Raw genomic sequence first — 24,502 nt, 5'->3', positions numbered from 1 at the left:
AACATAAGAAGAGTATTAGTGCTATATCATTAACTGATGGCAAAGAGTGGGGTTTAATAAGTTGTTTTACTTCTAACCACTACTTTTTTAATTATATGTCTGGTTTTGATTTTTCTTAATTACTTTTTTTGTTTGTGGTATGTCTTTATTGGATATATATTGAAATAAACTTATCTAATTCCAATTCCTGCCATCCTGTTTACACATGCAAACCACTGTCAGTATGACTGGGTATGGTGTAGCACACCCATAACATACCGTTTTTGTTTCAATTCAATTCAATTCAGCTTTGTTTGTATCGCACCACTTCACAACAATGTTGCCACAGAACACTTTACATACACATCATTTCAAGCCAATTCATACATAGCCTATTATAGAAACCAACTGACTGCATCGAGTCATGACTTCAATCCAATCCCCCATCCTGAGCTGCACGTGGCGACAGTGGGAAGGAAAAAACTCCCCTTTAACAGGAAGAAAACCTCCAGCAGAACCCAGTTCAGGGAGGGCAGCCATCTGCCTCGACTGGTTGGGGTGGAGATGACAGGAAAGACAGATCAACATGTACAACTGCACTTATTCAAAAAGACCTGCGGAAAAAAGGAGAAATAAGTTAGAGACGGCAAGATTGTCATATATTTATACATTAATACATTAGAGAAATAGAGCGAGGTACTTCTCAGTGCATCAGGTGACGTCCCCATTGCTACATAAGTAATGGTTGGCTAGACTACCCATAACTATAAGAGCAAAGAGCATAACCTGGACAGTTGGGTCCCGTACATGCAGACTCCAACTCAGGAGATGCTCGTATCCTAACTGTAAGAATCATGAAAAAGGAAGGTTTTCAGCTCGATCTTAAAGATGTGGAGGGAGTCTGCCTCCCGAGCCCACAGTGGGAGCTGGTTTTATAAGAGAGGAGCCTGATAGCTGAAGGCTCTTCCTTATATAGCACCATTAAAAACAACACATGGTTGACCAAAGTGGTGCACTATAGACAAAACACAAGACAGAGAAGAAACAAAACAATCTAAAAAGACAGTGAAAGCAGCGTTAGTCTCACACAAAACCAAAGATTAAAACGTAAAAGTTGCAGAAAGAGAAACCCTGGGGAAAGAATTATCTTCTATTTTTTTAGCTCGTGCTAAAGGAGAAAAGTAGGAAAGCATTGCAGCTGCGTTTATTGGAATTTAAAGGATTTTAACATGTCTCATGTGGCATTTTGACGGTTCTAATCTTTTATTTCTATTAAGAACATTTTCAGTAAAATAAAACAAATAAGATTTGACCAAACCTATTCTAAGTTGAAACTAATAAATCACTAAAGTGTTTCCAATCAACATAACGTCATCTTGTAACTTACTTTAAACGGCTTTCAGCAGACATAAGGAAATATATTTCTAACTTGGCAAGCTGATTTAGATTTCACCAAGTTTAAGGAAAGTCAGATCTTAAGTCTGTTAAACTTGTTTTGCTGCAGATATAGATCAATAAAATGAAATAAACTCAAATATGATGTGAATGATGTGAACTCACAACCTTCTTACCACACATCCTTTTCTATCATATAGCAAAGGCAAAAATATGTTAGACTTTCTTATATACAAGAGTCTCATCAATAAAGTCATTAAAGTCAAATCAGGAATATCTATGTAAGTATATTTCTACCTACATTAAGCAGTTATCAGTGTACTTATGTACTTTAAGTTTGGTTTCATTGTATTTTTGTGTGCCTATTTATGGAGAAATGTGACTGTTAATGCAGGATTTTTATTTATTTATAAAGTGTAGTGTTTCTATTTTAATGATCTAACTGGTAAATTAGAGATTTATTCCTCACCTGTAAATAATTATTGCTCAGAGGGAATGTTTCTGGGATTGTGATTGGAAGGTTTCCCATTCATTTGGGTGCATTTTCATAACCTTGTCGCTTGTTTTTGTCACAAGTTCTGGCAGCACGTGTAACTCCTCTGAGCATTGACTGATCAATCCAGAGCAGAGCTGGCAATAATCATTATTAGACCATCAATACTCAGAACACTGCACTCATGTGAGAAAAGGCAGGCAGGATTAAACGCAGCCTTATGAGATGTGATAACCGTACGCGTGCTGTCAATTATCTCGCTCGCTTACAGGGAATTATCCATCAGCGAAGCACCATTATCTCTTACAGTATTAATGAGGATTGCGAAGCTCTTAACTCTTCTCGTGCTGCTGCATCTTTGATCTCCAAAAACCGAAGGCTCAAAGTGATTAGACGGAGATAATCACACACCTAAATGCGCCTGAAAAATGTATGCGTTTTCATGAGGATTATGAGTAATGGCACATCTTCCTCGCTCCCCTACTCTGCAGAAAGAGATCCTGCTGTCCGACGTTGTGGTGTGCTCTGTCGCCTACATCCTAACCTTCGCCATCACAGCGAGCACCGTGTTCCTCTCTCTCAAGGTGATCCTCACTTGTTTCTTGATATAATGTGTGTGCTTTTCATTCAAGTGGATTGTACAGTTATTTTTTTCTCACTGCTCGTGTCGCACGCCGACGTGTTTGCAGCCTTTTGTGACCATCGTGCTGTACGCTCTGGCGGCGACTGTCGGGTTTGTGACGCACTACCTGATCCCACAGCTGAGGAAGCATCACCCTTGGTTGTGGATTTCCCATCCAGTTCTAAAGACCAAGGAGTACTACCAGTTTGAACCCCGAGGTTTGCAAATCTGGAAGATTTCTATGGGTTTTTTTTTTTCTCATAAATCTACTGTTGTATCAGGATGTGTTCAGAGAAACCCTGTGTAAGTACCTGTTGCTTGTTGTACAGAGGATGCTGTGCTCATGTGGTTTGAGCGCCTGTACGTGGGGCTGCTGTGCTTTGAGAAATATGTGGTGTACCCTGCCATCGTGCTGAGCGCGCTCACTAACGATGGCTTTGCCCTCAGCCACCGCAAGAAGCTGGGAATTCAGTGAGTGGACACAAGCAGCCACAAAACATCCGACCTCGAGACACTCAGGTCGAGGTCAGGCTTCTCTTTAACCTGTTGTCTGTGCTCCTGTTCGGGCTTCTCCAGCTGTGACGTTCTCCTGACGACGGTCGCCGGACTGAAGCTCCTGCGTTCATCCTTCTGTGATCCTAGCTTCCAGTTCCTCACTCTTCTCTTCACGCTGGTTTTCTTCCATTGTGATTGTCCACACGCTTCTGAGAGCTTCCTGCTGGACTTCTTCATCATGTCTATTGTCTTCCACAAGGTAAAACAAGCACTGTCTGGCATCGATAGCTAGTAGATATTAATAAGAAGCTGTGACAGATGACTAAATATTCACTAAAATGTAAAAAAAAGATTGGTTTTGCTTGATTTCAAGACTTAATATGTCTGAGCATTGCTTGATTGAGGTGGTTTCTCAGTGAACTCACCTGGCTGACTGGTGACTTCACAGATGTCCCAGATGTTTTCTAAGATGAATTCTTTTATTGTTCCTCTTGTTGTATTTTTGACTGTTGTTTTGTTTTATTCTTCATGTGTAATTTGGGTTCTTTTACTGAATCATCACCATTAGCAACATACTTTCTAGAGCAGCGGTTCTCAACCTTTTTGCAACACAGTGAACCTTGTAAAATATTTTTCAGCCAAGTCCCCCCTAACCACTGCAAAGTATTTTTAGTTAAGAAAACCCATGAAATGCAGCACTTTGTCATTTGTGTTTGCTTTATTAGACTTTTGTTTGCGTTGTCAAGGCGACAGTGAGTGACGGATGTGATTTGGCTCATAACAGGTGGGGTTCAATTCAAGTCAGAATGTGGGATTTTAGGAGGAATGAAATGGTTTAAATCTAAATGTAAATTCAGTTTATAAATGTAAACTTACATTTATTGAAATATACTAAATATTTATATGATATTATTACATTTATATTATTTAATTTAAGGATGTTTTAATGATGTAGTACCCCCTGGAATGCCTTAAAGTACCCCCAGGGGTACGCGTACCCCCATTTGAGAAACAGTGTTCTGGAGACACGACACATCTGAGGTTATCAGTTCAGATCAATCAAAATAAAAATGTCTGATTCCCTTTCTTTTTTTTTTTCCAAAATATGTGATTTTCTTCACAAATGACTGGAAACCAGACATCAGACATGTTGAGGAAATGTAAATCTGTATAATCATATAATGGGTTGGGTGGTTGGGTCCCTGGTGTGCCTGCCGTTTGCTCTGTTGCTCAAGGCTTTCTCCTGTGCTGCCATGATTATCAGTTATGTGCTTTCCTTCAGTCCAGTGCTCCCTATCCACTGGCATGACTTAATATCCACTTCAGCTATTTTACATCCTATCCAGCGGTTTTTCCTCCAATGATGGCTCCTCCAGTTCCTCCCCCTCCAGTATCTGCTGTCTGAGACTTTCACTAAGTACTTCATCCCTTGGAGACACCTTCCTGATGTGTTTGAGGAGCTTTTATCTTGGATGGTGGCTCTGATGCTCACTATTCATCTGCCTGCCATTTTGCAATTAGCTGATAGCCTCTGGACAGGGATTTGAGGTGGATCCCTCCATGCATGGTGAACAGCTTGTGTGTTTTAACATCTGCAGTCTGAACTTCCTCCTTTGGCTAGCTTATCATCCCAGCAGGGCGTCTGATCACTGGCAAGGCGTCGCTCTTATTGCCTGATCTTGTTCTTGCCATTGCGATGACTTCTCATGGTTTGCCTCACTTGTTGAAGATAGTTGACTTTCCTGGTGGCCTCTTCATGGTAGTATTCCAAGGTACTTGTAGCTCGCCTCGAGATCTAATATTCGGCTCTCTGGGAGTGCAGTGTCCTCTGTACGGACTGCCTCCCGTCCCAATTGGGACGCACTTCTCTAGTCTGAGTGGCGATATACCAATGTCCCTGCTGTAGATCCTGAGTTGATTGAGTCCCAAGCTTCCTGGTAATCATTCCAGCCACTGCACTGGTTTGTGTGGTTTTCAGTCTCTGGTGACAGTTCTGTCTACCAGCATATGGTGTTTAGCTCCTCTGTTTTTTTTTTTGGTTTTTTTTTGTTGTGTTTTTTTTTTAACCAATGCATTTCTTTGCCTCATGTATTGATCCATGTGCTCACTTAGATTTGCTGCCATGGCGCCTGACAGGAGCTTCCATGCCGTAAAGAGACAGGTTATTACACTATATTTACATGGGATTGTTCCCTACTGGGGATCTTTCGGAATCTGGACTGTTTAGCACTCAGTCTGTTGGTTAATTTCTGCTGCTTGGCTCTCAAAAAGGTGATAAATAGCCCAAGAAACTGTCATTTATTATTGCTTCGGCCATCAAGATCCAATCCACTGGCTCTTATTGGCCATTTAAGAACACAAGAAGAGCTGCTTATTTTGTTCAACCAACTCTAGCTCAGCCACTAAAGAAACAGACTAGGAAACGATTATCTTACTACAAGATGTCAACAAGTAAAGTAGTAAACAAGGTGGTTCACACATTTTGAGAAGTGTTTTCTGTGAACGAATCTCTTAGAAATGAAGTTTGAGCTTGCAGCGCATCGAGCACACCGAACAAGGCCACAGATGTTCACAGATAAGGAAAACGCTTCTGCTTTTCACCCGAGAGATTTCCCAGCTCCTGCTTTAATCAGGATGGTTAAGACTTTAATCCTGTCTCCTGTTTTACGCCTGACATGAGGATTTACCGCTGACCTTTTTAAAGTGAAAGGAAACACCACCAAATTTACACTAAAGGTCAGTTTACCCATCACACAGAGTTTTACTCAGCCTGTAAAAACCAGTTGTGTTGCTGTGGATGAGCTTTGCCAAGTCTGAAAAATTAACCACTGCAGCTTTGCTAAGTCTCCTGAGAGCCCCTTTTAAAGGGGATTCTTAGTGGAAAGTGTCAGTCATGTTAAGGAGATAAAAAGCAATAGAAACATGTTTTCGTCTTACTCTGACAGGTTTTAGGATCATTACTGTGTGTGTGTGTGTGTGTGTGTGTGTGGACTTGCACAGTCAGCTGATGACAGACAGCAAAGATCTGGCATGAAATGTTTTGCAGTAATTGACTAAAAATAACATTTTATTTTCAGGGATCCTGCTTGTTGAGGTTGCAGGTTAAATAAGACTTTAGCCTCAGTCTGATTCTTTGCTCTGTGTAGGCTGACGGTGCACTTCTATTTCTTTGTCCAGATGCGCGAGTTGTTGCTGAAACTTCACTTCATCCTGGTTTACATCGCTCCCTGGCAGATTGCCTGGGGAAGCGCTTTCCATGCCTTTGCTCAGCCGTTCGCCGTGCCTCGTATCCTTTCCCCAAGACTTGAATCTGCAGCTGTGAAAGCGCACGAGTTCCTGCTTTTTCTTTCCTTGACTGGCTGTGTGTGTCCAGACTCAGCCATGCTGCTGCTTCAGACCCTGCTCACCACTGTCTTCTACACTCCGCTGGCTCCCTTCCTGGGCAGTGCCATCTTCATTTCCTCCTATCCACGGCCCATCAAGTTCTGGGAGCGAAACTACAAGTAAGACCTTGACTGAGAAGGTGAATGAGTGTGGGGGTCAGACTCTGAAAAAGCTAGCAGGTGTATAAACATCATGAAAAACTGTTAGTCTGAAGTGAAATAATCTGTCCGTTAATGAGCTGAATTACTCAATGGTTCAGTTTCTCATTTCTTACATCTCTGTATTATACTGCACAAGCGTCCTAATTAGCTGCAACGATACGCTTTCATCCCGATTCGATTCGATTCAGATTTTTTTATTGGGTGCAGATTCGATTTAAATTGCGATTCAAACAATTCTTTGATATTGCCGATTTTTGTAGACTAAAAAACAACAAAAAAAAATATATTCACAAAATATTTTTGATTTTTCTTCATTTCAATGAGGAAAAAAACACACCGAAGCCAAACCATCATTCTGTTGCTATAATGCCCAAGAAGACAAGTAAAAAGGTCGATAAAAACAATAAGAATTACAAAACTTTTATACTAGATTTTTTTATTTATTTGAGAAAAAAAATCTATTTTTTGAATTAAAAAAAAATTAGATTTTGAAATTGTGAAGCAAAAAAATTCTGATTCGATTTTTCAATTCAATTTTCCACCTATACTGATTACTACAAGCATGAGCTCTGTAGATCAACTACATTTGTACTTTCTGTATAAATTAAGTCTGAAAGGAGTCTCCAGTATTGTCTCATCCTTTTTAAACAATATTTTTCTGTTAAAAACCGCAGAGCTTTGCTATTTTAGGGAAATTACTTAAGTTTAAAAGAATTAAGCATATATTATGACCTGTTTATTTGATTTTGTGCTGCTAAATTGATTTATATGTTAGAAAAGTTGGAAAGAAAATATGGTGAAATAGCATCTTAAATGTGAATTTATCAACTCAGCATTGTTGAGTTGGTGTTTTTTTTTAATGGTTGCTTTTAACTTAGTGAAGCAGAAACCACCCCCCATCCTTCATCCCGCAAACAAAATCCCAGCCTAACCTTTCTGTTCCATCTTACTTATTGATGTGTACTTCGCTGAGAGCGCTCCCAAAATGGTTTCACTGTGAGGAAATTACACATTGATAGTATTTAGAACTATAACTTGTGACTTGTCCTGATATATTTAGTTTATATTTAGTATATATCTAATGACCACTTTTACTTTCTTGTATGGATGTTTCTTGCAGCACAAAACGTATTGACAACTCAAACAGCAGACTGGTGTCCCAAGTTGACAAGGAGACGGGTAAGTCTTCGTATCTTTCTGTAGTTTTCTGTCCTCTCCACAAGCAGCGGTCCCAAACTTTTGCTTGTGAAGATCTAAAACACGAGGAGCAAATGTAAGACTTGTAGTTTAGAATAATTTGGAAGACACAGCATCTTCTTTTTCTTTCGCAGGATGTGATGATAACAACCTGAACTCCATATTTTACGAGTACCTGACTCGCTCGCTGCAGCATTCACTGTGTGGTGACCTCATGTTGGGCCGATGGGGCAACTACAGCGCTGGGGATTGCTTCATTCTGGCTTCAGACTACCTCAACGCCCTGGTCCACCTCATTGAGATTGGCAACGGGCTCGTCACCTTCCAGCTGAGGGGGTTGGAGTTCAGAGGTATGTTTTGACCATCCCTCCCTCCTTTGTGTTGTTGAATAATTCCCAAAAACAACATGCACACTTGTCTGTCCATTTCAGGTACATACTGTCAGCAGCGAGAGGTCGAGGCCATCACAGAAGGTGTGGAGGAAGACGATGGGTGCTGCTGCTGTGAGCCGGGTCATTTGCCTCACATGCTGTCGTGTAACGCTGCTTTTAACCTGCGCTGGCTGGCCTGGGAGGTGATGGCCACTAAGTACCTGCTGGAGGGTTACAGCATCAGTGAGAACAACGCTGCCACCATGCTGCAAGTGTACGACCTACGGAAGCTGCTTATCACCTACTACTTGAAGGTATGTTTGCTCTGCAATCTGAAGCACCCTGGAGAGGAAAGCACTAAGTACACAGGCGAAGTCAACTCATTTTAGAAGTGAACATTTATCTTTCATTTTCTTGATATTTCACATACTTCTTGTTTCTGATCCTCTCAGAGTGTAATCTACTACCTGGTCCACTCTCCCAAACTTTCCACCTGGCTCAAAGATGCCACCATCCAGGAGGGGCTGCAGTCTTACACCAAGTGGCACCACATTGAGCGTGACCCCCAGGTCTTTAGTGTGAAGATTGATGAGGACTACGTCCACTGCCTGCAGGGGGTGACGCGCGCCAGCTTCTGCAACGTCTACCTGGAGTGGATCCAGTACTGTGCTGGGAAGATGGAGACGGTACATCACTTACAGACAATTTCATACATATGAGTGCATTTTATGAAATTCAGTCCGGATAATGCGGCTATCTTTATGACTTTGTGGTTTTATATGCATCCAGCCTGTGGAATGTGATGAAGACTCCCCTCTGGTGACATTATCATATGCCCTCTCTGTCTTGGGAAGGAGATCCCTCGGGACGGCTTCCCACAACATGTCGAACAGGTAAAATCGGTCTGCACAAGTAATTCGTTGAGAAATGCAGCAATAGTCTTGTTTTTTTCATCACGTTGCTGTTTAAATATATTTCCTCAAACTGATGGAGCTGTGAATGAGCTGAAAATGTTGACCAGTACATCGTACATTAGTGGAAGCAGGTATTTACCTGCAGCTGCGCTGATACACAGTTACACCAGAAGAGGGCATCAGCTCCTAAATCCTTCCACACACATTATTCAGTCAGACTTCTGTGATAAGGTTCATGACTCCATCTTTTTTTTTGCCTTTGTTATTTTTGTTTTTCTTTCCACAAATCTCTGATGTGCACTCCGAAGCCTGGAGTCCTTTCTGTATGGTTTCAACACCCTGTTTAAAGGCGACTTCCGCATCGCCACAAAGGACGAATGGGTCTTTGCTGATCTGGACCTCCTGCAGAAAGTAGTGGCTCCTGCTGTCAGAATGAGCCTCAAGTTGCATCAGGTGAGTGTATATGTAACGCAGGAACTCTAGTCGAGCAAGTGTCCATGCTTTTTCTTCTTTTGTTCAGAAATGCTTTGGTGTGTTATTAATCCAGCAGACTGGACTACTGTAACGGTCTTTTAACAGGACTTCCTAAAAAAGAGCGTTAAACATCTCCAGCTCATCCAGGATGCTGCTGCTAGAGCTTTAACTAGAATTAAGAGGTCTGAACACCAGTTTTAAAATCTTTACACTGGTTTCCAGTCAATCACAGGATAGATTTCAAAACCCTGCTGATTGTTTACGAATCCCAGAATGGTTTAGGACCAGAATCCATCTGTGATGTGTTCAGAGAATATAAACCAAGCAGAGCTCTTCGATCCAAAGACTCTAGTCAACTAGTCCAGACCAGAGTCCAGACCAGAGTCCAGACTAAACATGGAGAAGCGGCATTTAGCTGTTACGCTGCAAACAAGTAGAACAAACAGCCAGTGGAGATTAAACTTTCACCAAATGTAGAAACTTTTAAATCCAGGTTAAAAACATTTCTTTTCTCATGCGCCTACGCGTGACATCTGCACAGTAACTTTTACTTAATTCTTCTTTTAATTATTTTAATATAATATATATATGATTTTATTATGATTTTGTTATTTGTATTTTCTTTTATGCTTTTTTCTGTAATGCTTTTAATGTTTCATGTAAAGCACTTTGAATTGTCTTGTACATGAAAGGTGCAATACAAATAAACTTACCTTGCCTTTTATTTTCATCTTATGTTATGCACGTCTGTATTGCATCATGATGACTTCCCCTTTTCCCCTTCAGGATCACTTCACATGTCTTGAGGAGACCGAGGAGGCATCTATCCTGTACGAAGCCATCACGAACTACCGCAGCAGCCTGGTAATTTGCCATGAGAGCGACCCTGCCTGGCGTAAGGCGGTGCTGGCCAGCCGCGACACGCTGCTCACCTTGAGACACATGATCGACGACGGCACGGACGAGTACAAAATCATCATGTTGTACAAACGCCACCTCAGCTTCAAGGTCATCAAGGTAACAGAGATGAAGTGTGAAGAGTTTAGATTCAGCCCAGAGTCCCCACACGTTGGACGCGGAGCGATTTTCCTGCAGTTTTAATGCAAACATCCAAAGTCTCGTCACGTTTGTTGAGTCAGATGTGTGTTTTAATCATGGCACGACCAAACCTGCCAATCACCTTGGACACGGTTTGTCTTGCAGTTGTGACATTTATGTATTGTTCCTTTTTTACCATATCTAAGAGCAGCTTTCAGAACCACCTGACTGAGGTGAACTTTAATAAGGAATCGTCACTACATCAATCAATATGAGCAGCAAAGTCAAATCGTTTTTATGAAGACATTGTACAAACTATTAAGGATTCTGCAGTTAATTTAAGGTGATGAAAAGCCAGTTGAGCAGATCAGTATCCCTCATCCAAACGAGACAAATCTCTCTTTTACAACTGCTGCTTCTACTGATGATGATACTCCTGTCGTTTTTATTCAGTCTTTGTTGCTCAGAACAAAATTTCAGAATGCGGCTTCTCTGTATTTTCAATGCTATCTCTGCAGATCAATAAAGAGTGTGTTCGAGGTCTGTGGGCAGGCCAGCAGCAGGAGCTGGTGTTTTTACGGAACAGAAACCCTGAGCGCGGCAGCATCCAGAACTCAAAGCAGGCGCTGAGGAACATGGTCAACTCGTCCTGCGACCAGCCGCTGGGATACCCCATGTATGTGTCATAAAGAGCTCTGCTGCCTCCTAAGCTGGGTTTTTATAACAGGTTTTAATTCTCATTAATAAGATATGAATAACAAAAGGTGGATGGAAATGGTACTCTAACAGCTGAAGAACCAAAAAGTTTGCACGTCTGTTTTTTTCTTGCTCTAATATCAGCTTGTGGTGATCTAAATGCTGCACCATGTTTTTTTTTTGTTTGTTTGTTTGTTTGGTTTTTTTTTTAGGTACGTGTCACCCCTGACAACATCATACGCAGGAACACACCGTACACTCCGCAGCATAGGAGGAGGGGCTTTGAGCCTGGATGCCATTCGTTCCTGGCTCTGCTCTAAATGGTTACGGTCAGTACATTTTTTCCCATCAGTCTGTTATCGTTGCCCACCAGGCTGAACCTTTCCCAAAACTCTCCCTGTGTCGGGGGCTCTTCATTTAGCATTCTTCACATGTTAAAGATAAACAGAGAACGGACTTTATTTAGTTCAGTCATGAGTTCAATTTCTGGATCAACTAGAAGCTAAAGGATCTGTGAAAAAGACACTCTGGATAAGAGGCACACTTTAATTTATTTGGCATTAAGAAACAACAGAGCGCACACATACAAAGTAAAAACATTCAGGCTTCTTTTATTCAACTGGCCTCAGAGGCAATTCGCTTCATTTCAGCTGTGGTTTGGATTATATATCATTAGCAATTAGCAACAAGTTCAGTTTGGAAACACCTGATATAACTATTGCACATACTGTTGCGAAGTTCACTACGAGTTTCAGGGAGTAGCGTCTAAGTTGACACGCTATAAGCTACAAAATGTTGCACCGTTCAGCATTTTCCTGCATTTCTGGCATAATTATCAGTGTTTTCCACCACAGTGGAAAGCTCCACTTACAAACAAATGCTTTCATTTTCAGTAGATGCAAAACATTAATAATGTATTTTTGTTCAGCATCAAGGCTAAAAATGATGTGATCCAACTTTGTAGCAGATTTTGTGAGTGTTGTCAAGTTGCTGCAGAATTTGAGAATTTTGTTAACAGCTGATTTTCTTCCTCTCCAGTGACTTGTCATTTTTCTTTGTCTTGTCCAGCATTTAAGCAGGCAGAATGATTATCTAGACTCTGTATTCTGCTGAGCAAATTTACTTTGCCAAGGGAAACATTATAGACATAATGATATGTCATTTTTCGACTGAACTACTTTGAATGCCATGCTGTTTGGGGTACTTTTGTGTTGTACTTAATAAGAACCTTTTAATTGATCACTAACACTACCTGAATTTTCTAAAAGGTGTTGTTGGTTATGTTGTCACCCAGATGATGGTTACATCCACAAGTTCTTCTTTAGCCGGCTGCATTTCCGTATAAATCACTGCTAAGATAAGGCTGCTCTCAACACATAATGCTCCAGCTCCCTGCTGGCTGAGTGAGTGCTTCTTGGAGGATTTAGAGATATTGACTGTCAGTGATGGAGAGAGACTTCTCTGCCAAGTTAATATAGTTTTAAATACATGTACAGGGACTGTGTTAGTGCACGCCTGGGAGGATGAGAAGGCTGGATTGTAGAGAGCAGCCAAAACAAGCCTTGATTTTGTGTTGCTCTTTATTTCCCTCCATCCTTCCCTCAGTTTTGTTCTTCCTTTTGTTTCCCCATCCCTCTTTTACACATTAGCTTCAGTATAGCGTATCGTACAGGCTCTGCTGTAACCCCTGCAGGTCAGCTAATGGTGTGTGAACGCGCAGCTCTTTGTTAAGATTCTTAAAGGTTAAGTTTTCCTTTCAGATTAGATTAGACTGTTAATCCTGTCTCACCGCCATTGAACTGCAGGTGTTGTCTTAATTTGACTAAGCAGTAAAGGAGCTAAGGAGATGCCTCGTCAGCTAGAACTCATTTTACTCATTTAAAAGGAAGAGCGCACCAGTAGTTTGTCACATATACTTAACAACGCTCACAGAGAGTGGAAGTTGTGCGGTTAACCAGCTGGTAGAGTCAGAGCTTATTTAGTTTTTGATGGGCTGTTGCCAGTTTGGGTGTCTGGCACTGATGTGGCCATGAATGAATAAATGAGGGCTGTGTGCGTTTGTGTGCTGCAGGGTGCGTAAAGACAACCTGACCAGCTGTAACAGCGGCGTGAACATGGAGGATGTGGACTGCGGTGCTGGTGGTTCATCCTCACTCAGCCACAACCGCCCATCTTCCGTCACTTCCAACAGCCTGAGCCTCTACCAGCACAGAGCCAGGACGACACACAGTCGCAGGCACCACAATGCAGGTACATCTTTTCCCAACATAACTGAACAGAGCGTGAGATTTTACTTGTTTTCATCAGTTAAACAGTTTTTCTTTAAGACCAAATACATGTAAATTATGTTTGTTTTTTGTTTTTTTTAAATACTGGGAATTTAAAGTTACATTTTACATGCAAGTAATGTCTTTTTATGCAACTGGGTTTTATTTCAGTACTGATTTTTCCATTGCAGCTCAGGCTGCTTTGGGAAAAGCAACCCAGGAAAAATAAATTACCTTTTCTATTCTTTATTGCAAATTTTTCTAAATTCCTTAAAAGATTTACAAGCTCACTGTAATCCATTTTAACAGCCACAGTACTACTCATAGTCAGGGATTGCTAAATAACAGGTAGGTGAAATGAAGACCAATCACAGATCTATAAAATTCTGTATCAGATCTAAACACTAGAACAGATCCCAAATGGTCGGCAAGTGGGTTACTACTACAACATAAAGGCCTCTATGTTTCATTAGTTGACATTAAAAGCTTGCTTTTATTGTGGTAATTATACTAATCTTTGACTGATGAAAGTATCCAGCCATCCTATTTATATTCTTGACTGTCTGACCATCCTGGGCCTCAGCAGATCTGGTTGTAGATGCAAGCCGGTCAAGCAGGAAAATCCAGACATCTCCCTCCCCTGTCACATTTTTCAGCATCTCAAGGTGTTTCCACACCAGAAAGGATAAGTTGTTGAATATTCTGGGTGTGTTCCTGGTTTTATCCAGTTGGACAAGCCAGTAAAACCTCCAAAAAGAGAAAACCTGAACCACCTCAGCTGACTTTTCAGATGACTTCCCCAGGTTGCTCAACCTCTGCACCCTGTCCCAGCCACCCTCTGAAGGAACCTCATCCTAGCCACTTGATCTGATTCTTTAAATTACTTCCCCAAATGTCACAGCGACTGGAGAAGGTTGGAACAAAGATGCATCACTAAGCCGTATTACTGATGAAACCCCAATCCCTCTGTCCATCTTTTTGTCCAACTTGCTGTCACATGTCAACAACATCCCAGAAAGCTGAAACTTCTCTATTTGAGAAAGAAACTAATCTTTGACCTCTTACCCTTTCCCATTGAGCAGGGGTGTCAAACTCCAGTCCTCGAGGGCTGGTATCCGGCAGGTTTTTGTTGTTTCCCTCTACTAACGCTGCTGATTGGAATCAAATGCATCCAGCAGCTTCTTGTCAACCTGTTTTTAAGTTTTGGTCAGGTGTGTTGGAGCATGGAGACAACAAAAACCTTCAGGATACCGGTCCTCAAGGACTGGAGTTCGACACCTGTGCCGTAGAGAATCATGGCCCTGAATTAAGGGCTGATTTTCATCCCAGATGCTTCACAAACTGCTTCACCAAAAGCAAAGTTTAAAAAAAATCCTGCTTATGGACACCATAACCAGCAACGACAAGCACAGCTCTATTTATGTTATCCTACATTAGAAGGAGTCAGAAGTGAGCCGAGCTGATGTTTAACTAGCAGAAATGTCTGAACTTATATTAGATTATACTTCCCATGCGCACATAAATAGGATAAGGCAAGATTTGTAAATGTTTTGAGCCTTTTGTTTTCCCTCATTTTTCTCAGGTACTTGCATTTTGTGAGTTTTTATTTTTGCATATAGTGTTTCTGGATATAAAATTGTACATGTTTCTAAGTGTTTCTGTGTTTCCTCAGGAAGGAGAGAGTACCGCAGTCGGTCAGTGCAACCCCAGAGTCAGCGTCCCCCCGTGAGCAGCCAGTCAGGTCCTATCGTGGATTCGGGCTCCAATCACGGGCTTGTTCAGCGTCTGTCCAACAGTCAGCTGTCCTTTAACACTTCCATAGCCTCTATATTCTCCCAGGTATACACTCATAGGTAGCTAGAAGTTGAAAATGCTTTAGTGAGACGTTATTGAAGTAAAAAAAGACTCTTTCTGTGTCCTAAGGTCCCACATCTCTCAGCAGCAGGAGGGATCAGCTCCCAGCTCCAGACGGCACAACATCAACCACGCTCCAGCCAGGTGGGAAGTTTGTACACAATTATACGTGCATTCTCTACCTAAAACAGATCTCCAGTTTAGTTTTTGGAACAAAACATGTTGAAGTTGTTGGACGTCCATCCGTAGCATTCAGTTCTTGGTTGTGTCTTTCCCAGGTTTCTTCGTCTTCTTCTACGCTCAGCCTTCTGTTTGGGAAACGCAGTTTCTCCAGTGGTCTGGTTATCTCCGGGCTGTCTGCCGCAGAAGGGGGAAACACCACCGACACACAGTCCTCGTCCAGCGTCAACATCGTCATCGGGCCCTCACACAGGTCCAACAGCAGAGCCACACAGGTACGGTACAAACCAACCAGCAGTTCAAACGGCTTGATGAGCGATCAGCTGAGGTACTGATGGTGCTCTCAACTTTTTAAAAAGTGCATGTTATGATGTTTAAAAACTTTTTATATGCTTCATAATAATAAATCCCATCCTGTTTATTCACTTTGGATAAACAGTTATTAACAAAACAAATTCTATCTCAAAGTTATTCTGATTTTGATGGTAAACGGTTGATCATAAAAACAGCTAGTGTGTGTTTCTGATAGAGCTGAGGGCCTCCTGTTTCCCTTTGTGTGACCAAATTTAGCCAATCATTCACTGGCTTTGGCTTACAAATAATCTGAGGATGATATGGATCAGAAGAGTAAACACAACTTCCAAGATGCCACAATGAGTACATTTATCCTCCTCAGAGGAAGCTCCCCCCTCCTCAGTGACCTCTGCTTCACACAACATCAAAGTAGCTAAAAATCAAACGAAAAGAGATGGTACGTGTCCTCTCCTAACCTCTTCTTCCTTTTCCTCAGTGGACATCAGAGCCATACGAGAGTATAGATGCAACCAATTCCAACGGCGCCACCACAGTGAGAAACGGCACGCAGTCAAGCGACCAGGGCTGCAGCCAAGGATTAGACAAGACCCAGGAGGACTTAACATCTGCCTCATCTGGTCCAGAGCCAATCGATGAAAAGACTGCCTGACACACATGAAACACAAACACGCACATACACACACACACACACACACATATATATATATATATATATATATATATATATATATATATATATATATATATATCTATATATATATATATATATATATATATATATATCTATATATATATATATATATATATATATATATATATATATATATGTATATATGCAGGGAAGACTTTATGAAAAGTTACACAGACATACAGAGGACTGCATAAGAGAGCACTTGTGCACATGAGCCTGAATACTCTTGTCCTCAGCATGTGGTCTCACCCTGTTTGAATGTAAAGTCTGAATATGTGATCCAACTGAGGAAATAAATATGTTTTTAAATTAAGTGTCATATTTTTCTGATTGATTAATTTCAATAAATCTGTGTTCCAGGACGTGAGAAATGAGGCGTTATTCTTACCTAATTTCTGGACAGTTTCATGTACACTGAGGCAACATAATGAGTGGTTTTTATAGTACTTGAGGATTTTGTAGCATTTAAAGGCAGAGTATGTAAGATTTCAAGGCGGTTCTTTCCACCACCAGGTGCCAAACACCAGGTCGTGAGCAAAACCACAAAACGGCTACCTCCACAAATGACCACAGGTTGGCAGTAATGAGCAAAACTCACCCCTCATCCCTCCTCCTTGCCAGCTCCAATGAGGGCAGGAATTGCTTGTGAGCTGTAGCTCAGAGCCGCTCTGCAATAAATGGGCTTATACTCACCCTACTGGTGGAAAAAAGTACTTTTTTTTTTTTACTGGTCAGAAAACATTCAAGAAGGGTCTTTGTCATTAATTAAACTTGTAATTTAATAACGCATCAAATATGGACAGACTAGAACCTACATGTTTAAAAAAACTATCTAATTATGATTGTAGTTATTTTTTTAGTTAATTTTTTTAAAAAATATTGAAAATCTTACATACTCTACATTTAAAGTTTTAGCCAGTCTCAAAAAGTGTCTATGAGTTTCACTCCTTATGATGTTTATTAGATCCTCGGTGTACACATTTGACCTTAAATAACTCTGAAGTGTTTGAAATGATGCAAAAGCAGCTGCATTGTAGGTCTTTGAAAAGCAAGGATAGAGGTACTTCTAGAATATTGCTGCATAGTTTTGATAGATAGTTTCACATGATGGACAGCCTGAAACTAGAATATAGAATATATACAAGGAGGGAAATTCAGTTCCACTGGTCTTCCTGCAGTCTTCATGACTCTTTGCAGAGCCTTCTTCTCGCTGCATAGAGTTGTTGTACTGTAACGGCTATCGTGAGGATCTATCAGTCCCTTGTGGACCTGGGTGAGAGGGCAACACCACTTTCCCAACCAGCCTTGTGAAGGAAAGTCTCTGCTGGGCTCCACATCATGTGTGTATAGGGTTAGACAGCTGTAAGACAGCAGATGATACTGCTCTGTAGACATCCTACCATCCTCACCACCTGTGGTCTTACAGTCAGGAATCTAAGAGCCAGTTACAGGTGGGAGTAGGGGCATTGAGGTCCGAAGGGAGTCTGTATTCATAGTTCATGGTACTGTAAGCAGAATTTGACTTTCTTGTTTACTTTTTATCACCCTATGACTTCAGTCATACATTATCTGCCAGAGGCTTCCAGGGCCATAGTTCCAATAGACCTGGAGCCCAAACATGTACTCCATTGTGTTTCTGCATCTATGAACACATAAACCTCATTCATTACTAAAAAAAAAAAAAAAAAAGAAAATGGGAGAAATTAATGAATAAGATGTAGTATAGAGGAGCATTCATATTTATATGTCTATAAATCAAGCAAGAAGACTGCATTGATTTCAGCCTTTGTGTATACAAACCACTCTCAGCATGAAAGTGGAAAGTTTTATGTCCGTTGCCTCAGATTTTTTTCAGGCAGTTGATTTCATGGTTTCATGGCAGTGACAGCATGATTGGTAGTATTCAGCTATGCTTCCCAAACAAGAGAGTGCAAGTGCACTAAACTAGTCTACATTACTGGGTAAACCAACAGAGTGAAAAATAGAAAGAAAATAAAATTATATATATAAAATAAAAAGTAGTAATTCAGTCCAACGCTAACAGTCTTTTTCACACCCTAAGTCAAAGAAAGACACAATCACATTTGGCAAAAATCTATTTAGTATTTATTTTAAGTTTTTACATTAATATTTCTCTCTCTAGCAGCACTATTTAAATAACGGATATTCAAGGGCAGTTACCATAGATTGTAGTTTTCTCTTTATGCAAGATGTCATCATGTAAACAAAGACAGACACAGAAGATAAGTAGATTAAAATGTACTACAACATGAGCGCGCTGTTAATGTGACATTAACTCATATGAGGTTCAAGGCTGATAAACAACTATTTTTGTGTCTTTTGCGATAACATGGATCTGATATATAGCCTTCTGGTTGAAATAAATTAACATTTCAAAACAAATCAGAAACAGTGTACAGCCTTTTGTGACAAGTTACAGTTTCGTAGTTAGAGATGGTGTGACTGACTGGCATCCATGCTAATCATGTTGCAAAATATGCAGTACCTGTTTACAAAAGGTTTGTGGTTTACATGTTGATACATGTGGATGGTTCAGAAAGATGAAACAGACCCATTACAGCAATGTGACATAACATTGAACAAAATTGGTTTAATCAGGACCATACTGAGTGCAACATAATATTCAAACAATAAATCTGACCTTTTCACATTGAAACAAAAATCAGATTATAGTAAATATGGCACATTTTTCCCCACCAAAAACACTGGACAGTTGTACTGACCACATTAAATTAAACTATTATCCCCTCTTTTATGAAATTTACACATCTAAATTGTTTATTTTCTAATTATTTAAAAGAATAACATGACATTTTGGCAAAAGTGCTTGTTTGTGTTGCTTTACAATTTGAGCTCCTTGTTAGCTTAGCTTATTTTAGCTAGGACTAGCTAGTTAAGGTTAGTAAGGTGGAACTGCAAGGCTAGACTTAGATAACTAAGCTATTCAACCTTGTTTGTTTAGTGCGAGTTATAACCAGAAACTAAAACAGCAATTTACGGTTTGTGGTAGAAAAGGGATTAAACTTGAACAAGAAAATGTCTGATGAGCTAAATTAGCTTCCTGCTGGCTTCATTGTAAACGTTATATTTAGCACACAAAATGGTGTGGATTTGCTACACTAACTCTTTGTTTCAAACATTTTCCTAAATAATTTTTCATGTCCTTTATATTTTAATGGCAGTTTTACTAAATAACTGAATATTTTTAGCCCACCCAGTCATCTACACTAGGAAGGAGTACAAATATTATCCAAACTGTATTACCATGTACTGAATAACCAATACTAATCAAATATAATGTTTCACACAAGTACACTGTCGTTACATTGCTGTAAGATGAGGCAAGAAAAGTCTTTTGAATGCTACACTTCAGGAGAGATGATCAGTTTCACTGATTAATCTCAAGGTCACAATAAAAGGTGATCAAACTCTGGGGCAACAACCCTGAGGGGTAGGGACACAGCGCTTTCAGATGTTTTTAACTGGGCTTTTAAGTTTACTTGTATTCTGGCTACTGTTAAAGCTTGATTGACGTTCCCTCACTCTGCATTTTCAATCTGACAATGGATGTCACAAATCCCCTTCGTGAGACAAGATACCTTGTATAGGAAAATAAATACACTATTCCTCCATCCCCTCTTTGCTAACAAGTAGTGACCACAAATATCAAATTAACCATGGAAATAAAACAATCAAGATCTTTATGTTTAAAAGTACAGCAATCAGTGACTATTGTGAAAATGTAAGCTGACCAAACTTGATTCAACAGTACTGTCTTGGGGGAAAAAAAAAAAAGGTTTCTTGCAAGTCATGCATGTGAAAATAACCATCCATGGTCTATCATTTGTTAATACAAAGAGGGTAATTTAGTCTTTGTGGCAATTCATGAGACACTCAAAACAAGAATTAAATACCCATAACTGTTGATATTAGTCAAACATACTAGAAGAAAAATATGAAGCTCTTAAAAGAGTTTCTCATATTTTAAATGTCTGCATACTGCAGTACTAGAATACATACTCATACAGTATCGTTTATAGCAAATAACTGAATTATTTCATTTATTTAGCACAAAGCATGCTGAATAAAAAATGTCACTTTTCAATTATCTAAAGTGACTAATTTCTTCTTTTTTTTTTTTTTCAAATCGTCATCTGCAGATCATTTCTAGATGACTGCAATCTATCTACAAAGGCATGACAACAACCAAGAGGCTTAGGCATCTAAATCAATAAAGAGAAAAGTGATTGCCTAAAACTGTTGATAACCAACTTCAAGCAGTACCTGCACAAACATGTTGTCTTTCCTAAAGTAGCACACCTCTGAAAGAGGCACGAAAAAGACAATATGAGTCTGTCTGTATTCATTTCAGAGAAAGACCAGCATGAGCTTTCTGTTTAACGGGGCCATTTTTCGCTCTGCCTGCAAGTAACAGTGCTGTATGTGTGATCCTTCAGAGAGGAATTGAGAGCCCGAGAGACGGATAGTGAAAACGACTGAGAAAGAGATCTTGAGGTCTGTTGTGAAGCATAAAGAGGCACCATATCCAACAGATGAAACACCCAAACCAACATCTGTCAGTGGATAGACCTGCCCTTCTTCAGCCATGATGCACTGTGGGGGGGAAAAAACAACAAAATAACAAACTAACCAAATAAAATTTCATAAAGAAAAAAGAAAATAAACCAACCAAATAAACAAAGAAACCTAAAATATTTTGAACAGGAGCTAACTGTATATTTTCAGCCCACCCAATGATATCTACATTAAAATATAAGCTGAGTGAACGGTTTCGTTGTTAACTTTTTAACCTTCGTACATCTGGCATTATTTAAAAAAAAAACAAACAAAAAAAAACCCATTTCTGTTTAACATCAACACTATTGTCTCAACACAGTGATAATCTGACTAGATGTGGCTACAAAGAAAAGAATAGAAAAATAGGTGGCCATATTTTTTACATCACACTTCACTCATTTCATTACAAATTCACGAGTTTTTTGCTGACAAACAAAAAGATAATCATGATAAAGCGTGAACAATTACATGGGAAGTAGATTGTTTTTCTCTTTTTTTTTTTTAAAATGATCACCTTAATAAATGAATGTTACTAACGTATGGACAGTGCTTATCTCAGTAATGACTCAGCTCGCTTATTTCCATATTTGCTTCAACTCGGCTCCTCAAAGTAAGATTATGTAACCATTAAAAGACAAAAACAAAGGACTTTCTTTCAACTCTTAATAAACAAATTGACTCTCATAAGCAGTAAACTGTCAGGTGACTTTATGACTTTACTTGTGCTGCTTCGACACAATACTTCATTTTTGTCTGGCAAAAGTTACAGAGTCTTGCTGTAAAAACAAGCAAATGTTACAGTGAGATGTTACAGACAAGGTTAGGTCCTGGTTGGCTCAAATACTTTCTTCGCTGCACTGGGAGCTATCTAACAGTGTCAGTGTATTCATGATGTCGGTGCTCCTTAAATACATATATATATATATTATTTCTTTTTCTTTTTACCCTTAGTTAGGCAATACTGCACAGGGTCAGCTACGACTGCTGTAGCCTGAATAATGAAAACTTTCCTGACAGCTAAATTCCAGTCATCTATCTTACCAAGACTCCAGCACACAGCCACATAATGTCAGACAACACATTTATTTGTTTTCAGCAAGGATTCTTTTTCATCATCACGAAGGCATATACTATTTTCTCTGTATATTACTTGTTTATATATATATATATATATATATATATATATATATATATATATATATATATATATATATATATATATGTATATATATATATATATATATATATATGTATATATATATATATATATATATATATATATATTCTATGTATAATATTTATATAGAAACAAAAATAAGCATACATTTTTGCTGAATAAGATTGAAGAATATCAGCAAAGGGCAATGTAAACCATGGTCCATCTAAACAGGTGAAAGGTGCGGTAGCTCGCCCCCTCCCAACTTACCCACAGTAACAGATTTGCATAGGCAAAAATGGGATTAGCCCTTAGACAGTGGATTCCTGAATTCTTTAGAGAGATGCAAATTCTGGTTCAGCTCAACACAAATAAAAACAAACATACATACAAACAAAATAATAGGAATAATAATAATAATAATAATAATGTTGACTAGGCCAAGCTCTCTTTAACCCCTCTGGTCATATACATAGTCATTTTCTGTGCACATTTTTGTTTACAGTGTTAGGCTTCAAGTAGATCTAAAAACAACTTGTACATTTGACAACTAGATGTGAAATAAATGAACCAACATGAGAGGTAGTGAAAAGCCTACAAAGACGTTTTGTTTGTCTTTTTTTTCTTTTCAATAAAAAAAGAAAAAAATTGTATCAGTAAGGCCAAAGCTTTGCAGACCTCTGTCCCGTCCGGTAACTTCAGCTCTCGACCTTTCTTTCTTTTTTTTCCCTCTCTTCTTTTTGCTTCTACGTCAATAAAACCACGGCCATGTTTTGAATACCCACGCACTTGGAATCAATGGAAATTTAAAGACATGAATCTAGGCTCAGCGTTGACACTACATCACGTCACATCATCATCATTGCTTGATAATCCACATTGGAAATGCAGTTATTAAAAAAACAAAAAAAAAAACAACAACTGTGTATTCTTCCCCACTGCGTAAAAGTCAGAATAAATTAAAAGGAAAAGACGTAAGCAGAAAAATCGATGTTTCTGCTGTACATGTCCTCCCTGTAAAACGCTCCCAGTTTTAAACTTAGAGACTGGTGCCAGCTCTAAACCTGCTGGCTGTTAGCTCCCCACTGTTATGAGCATTTAATAAAGTACACACATCTCACAATTTATAAATGTAAACTTGGTTTGATTGCACCATGATTTCATTATCTGGTTCTTGGTGAAACATTCTCATGTTAATTAATATATAGACAACATGAAAACAGAAGCGGGACTGTGCAGAGGAGGGATTTGCTAGCAAGAGCTTGATGAGTGACGGTGAAAAAAGTTCCAGTTGTCCAAATGCAACGTCTAAAATGCTTGTGTTTCCTGGAAATAAAACGTGTTCCAAGGAGTGAGTGAGAAAATCGACCTTCTTTATCAGACGTTGTTACTAATTTTGTTTTTCTCTGCCTCTGATCAGTTGGGCGCATGCATGCACATCTTTGGATTAAAGCAGCCAAGCAACATCAAGTCAAGCTCAGGTGAATATAAAATATTGACTGGAAATGAGTGCTGTATTGCCAAAGGTTAACCAGTTTTCCAATAAAGACAGAAAAACTGCTATTTTAATTCAGGGAAAAAACTCCAAATCAAAACGTTCCCATGGGTGCTTTTCCATTAAAATTCAAAGTACCTGAATATATGTTTCTTTAAGATAAACTGAATCATCTGTCCCCCTAATTTTGTTCCCTAGAAGAAACGCACAGGTGCTAACCATAGGCAGTCAGGTATATAACTGATTCAATACAACATTTAGCATATCCTGAAAGGTGATGCAGTTGATTTATTTTATAACTTTCTGACATTTTGCTGCCACTCAAAAACCATCAGTCCATTTTAAATCTGCTAAGATTTCTCATCATAACCTTCATCCAGTTTAACATCGGTATCCTTTTCATTCGGACAAAGCTTGGCACATTAACTTCAGGTAGTTGAACGAGTCGGCAACATGGATGCCTACATTTTATCAAAGAGGAGCAGCACTGTTTCGTTGACACTTGAACGCTGCACTAACCACCATCCCCGACTAGGAGGTCAGACATCCATCACATGACATAATGAATGTACAGAGAGGCTTATTTAAATTGAAACAAAATAGCATATACTGCTCTCATGCACTCCCAACTGCAGATCCACAGGTCAAGAACAAAAGTCCATGTTCAAATGTTCACATTATAAAAAAACACAGTGTCCTTTTCAATGCTAAAAACGCTAGCGGGAC

The 24,502-nt window shown here is 39.5% G+C and overlaps 1 protein-coding gene across 1 annotated transcript in view; it reads left to right on the top strand.

Annotated features, from left to right (window-relative positions):
• pcnx2 (pecanex 2) overlaps window positions 1–16,484 on the top strand; it is a gene marked incomplete at both ends in the record, with an annotated part of 29,744 nt that extends 13,260 nt beyond the window's left edge. Inside the window, 20 exons of the mRNA XM_079248824.1 lie at window positions 2,359–2,451; window positions 2,557–2,707; window positions 2,819–2,960; window positions 3,066–3,243; window positions 6,162–6,270; window positions 6,358–6,487; window positions 7,650–7,708; window positions 7,861–8,076; window positions 8,158–8,411; window positions 8,550–8,783; window positions 8,887–8,990; window positions 9,320–9,464; window positions 10,272–10,502; window positions 11,042–11,199; window positions 11,432–11,548; window positions 13,291–13,469; window positions 15,159–15,325; window positions 15,410–15,484; window positions 15,619–15,795; window positions 16,311–16,484. Coding sequence (XP_079104950.1) covers window positions 2,359–2,451; window positions 2,557–2,707; window positions 2,819–2,960; window positions 3,066–3,243; window positions 6,162–6,270; window positions 6,358–6,487; window positions 7,650–7,708; window positions 7,861–8,076; window positions 8,158–8,411; window positions 8,550–8,783; window positions 8,887–8,990; window positions 9,320–9,464; window positions 10,272–10,502; window positions 11,042–11,199; window positions 11,432–11,548; window positions 13,291–13,469; window positions 15,159–15,325; window positions 15,410–15,484; window positions 15,619–15,795; window positions 16,311–16,484 — 3,093 coding nt within the window. The remainder of the gene's footprint in view (window positions 1–2,358; window positions 2,452–2,556; window positions 2,708–2,818; window positions 2,961–3,065; window positions 3,244–6,161; window positions 6,271–6,357; window positions 6,488–7,649; window positions 7,709–7,860; window positions 8,077–8,157; window positions 8,412–8,549; window positions 8,784–8,886; window positions 8,991–9,319; window positions 9,465–10,271; window positions 10,503–11,041; window positions 11,200–11,431; window positions 11,549–13,290; window positions 13,470–15,158; window positions 15,326–15,409; window positions 15,485–15,618; window positions 15,796–16,310) is intronic.
• Window positions 16,485–24,502: the final 8,018 nt, after the last annotated feature.

Source organism: Telmatherina bonti (assembly GCF_933228915.1).
Source record: "Telmatherina bonti genome assembly, chromosome: 11".
Taxonomy (NCBI): Eukaryota; Metazoa; Chordata; class Actinopteri; order Atheriniformes; family Telmatherinidae; genus Telmatherina; species Telmatherina bonti.
Note: the sequence above shows the minus strand (reverse complement) of the source record. Positions and strands in the feature narration are given on the sequence as shown.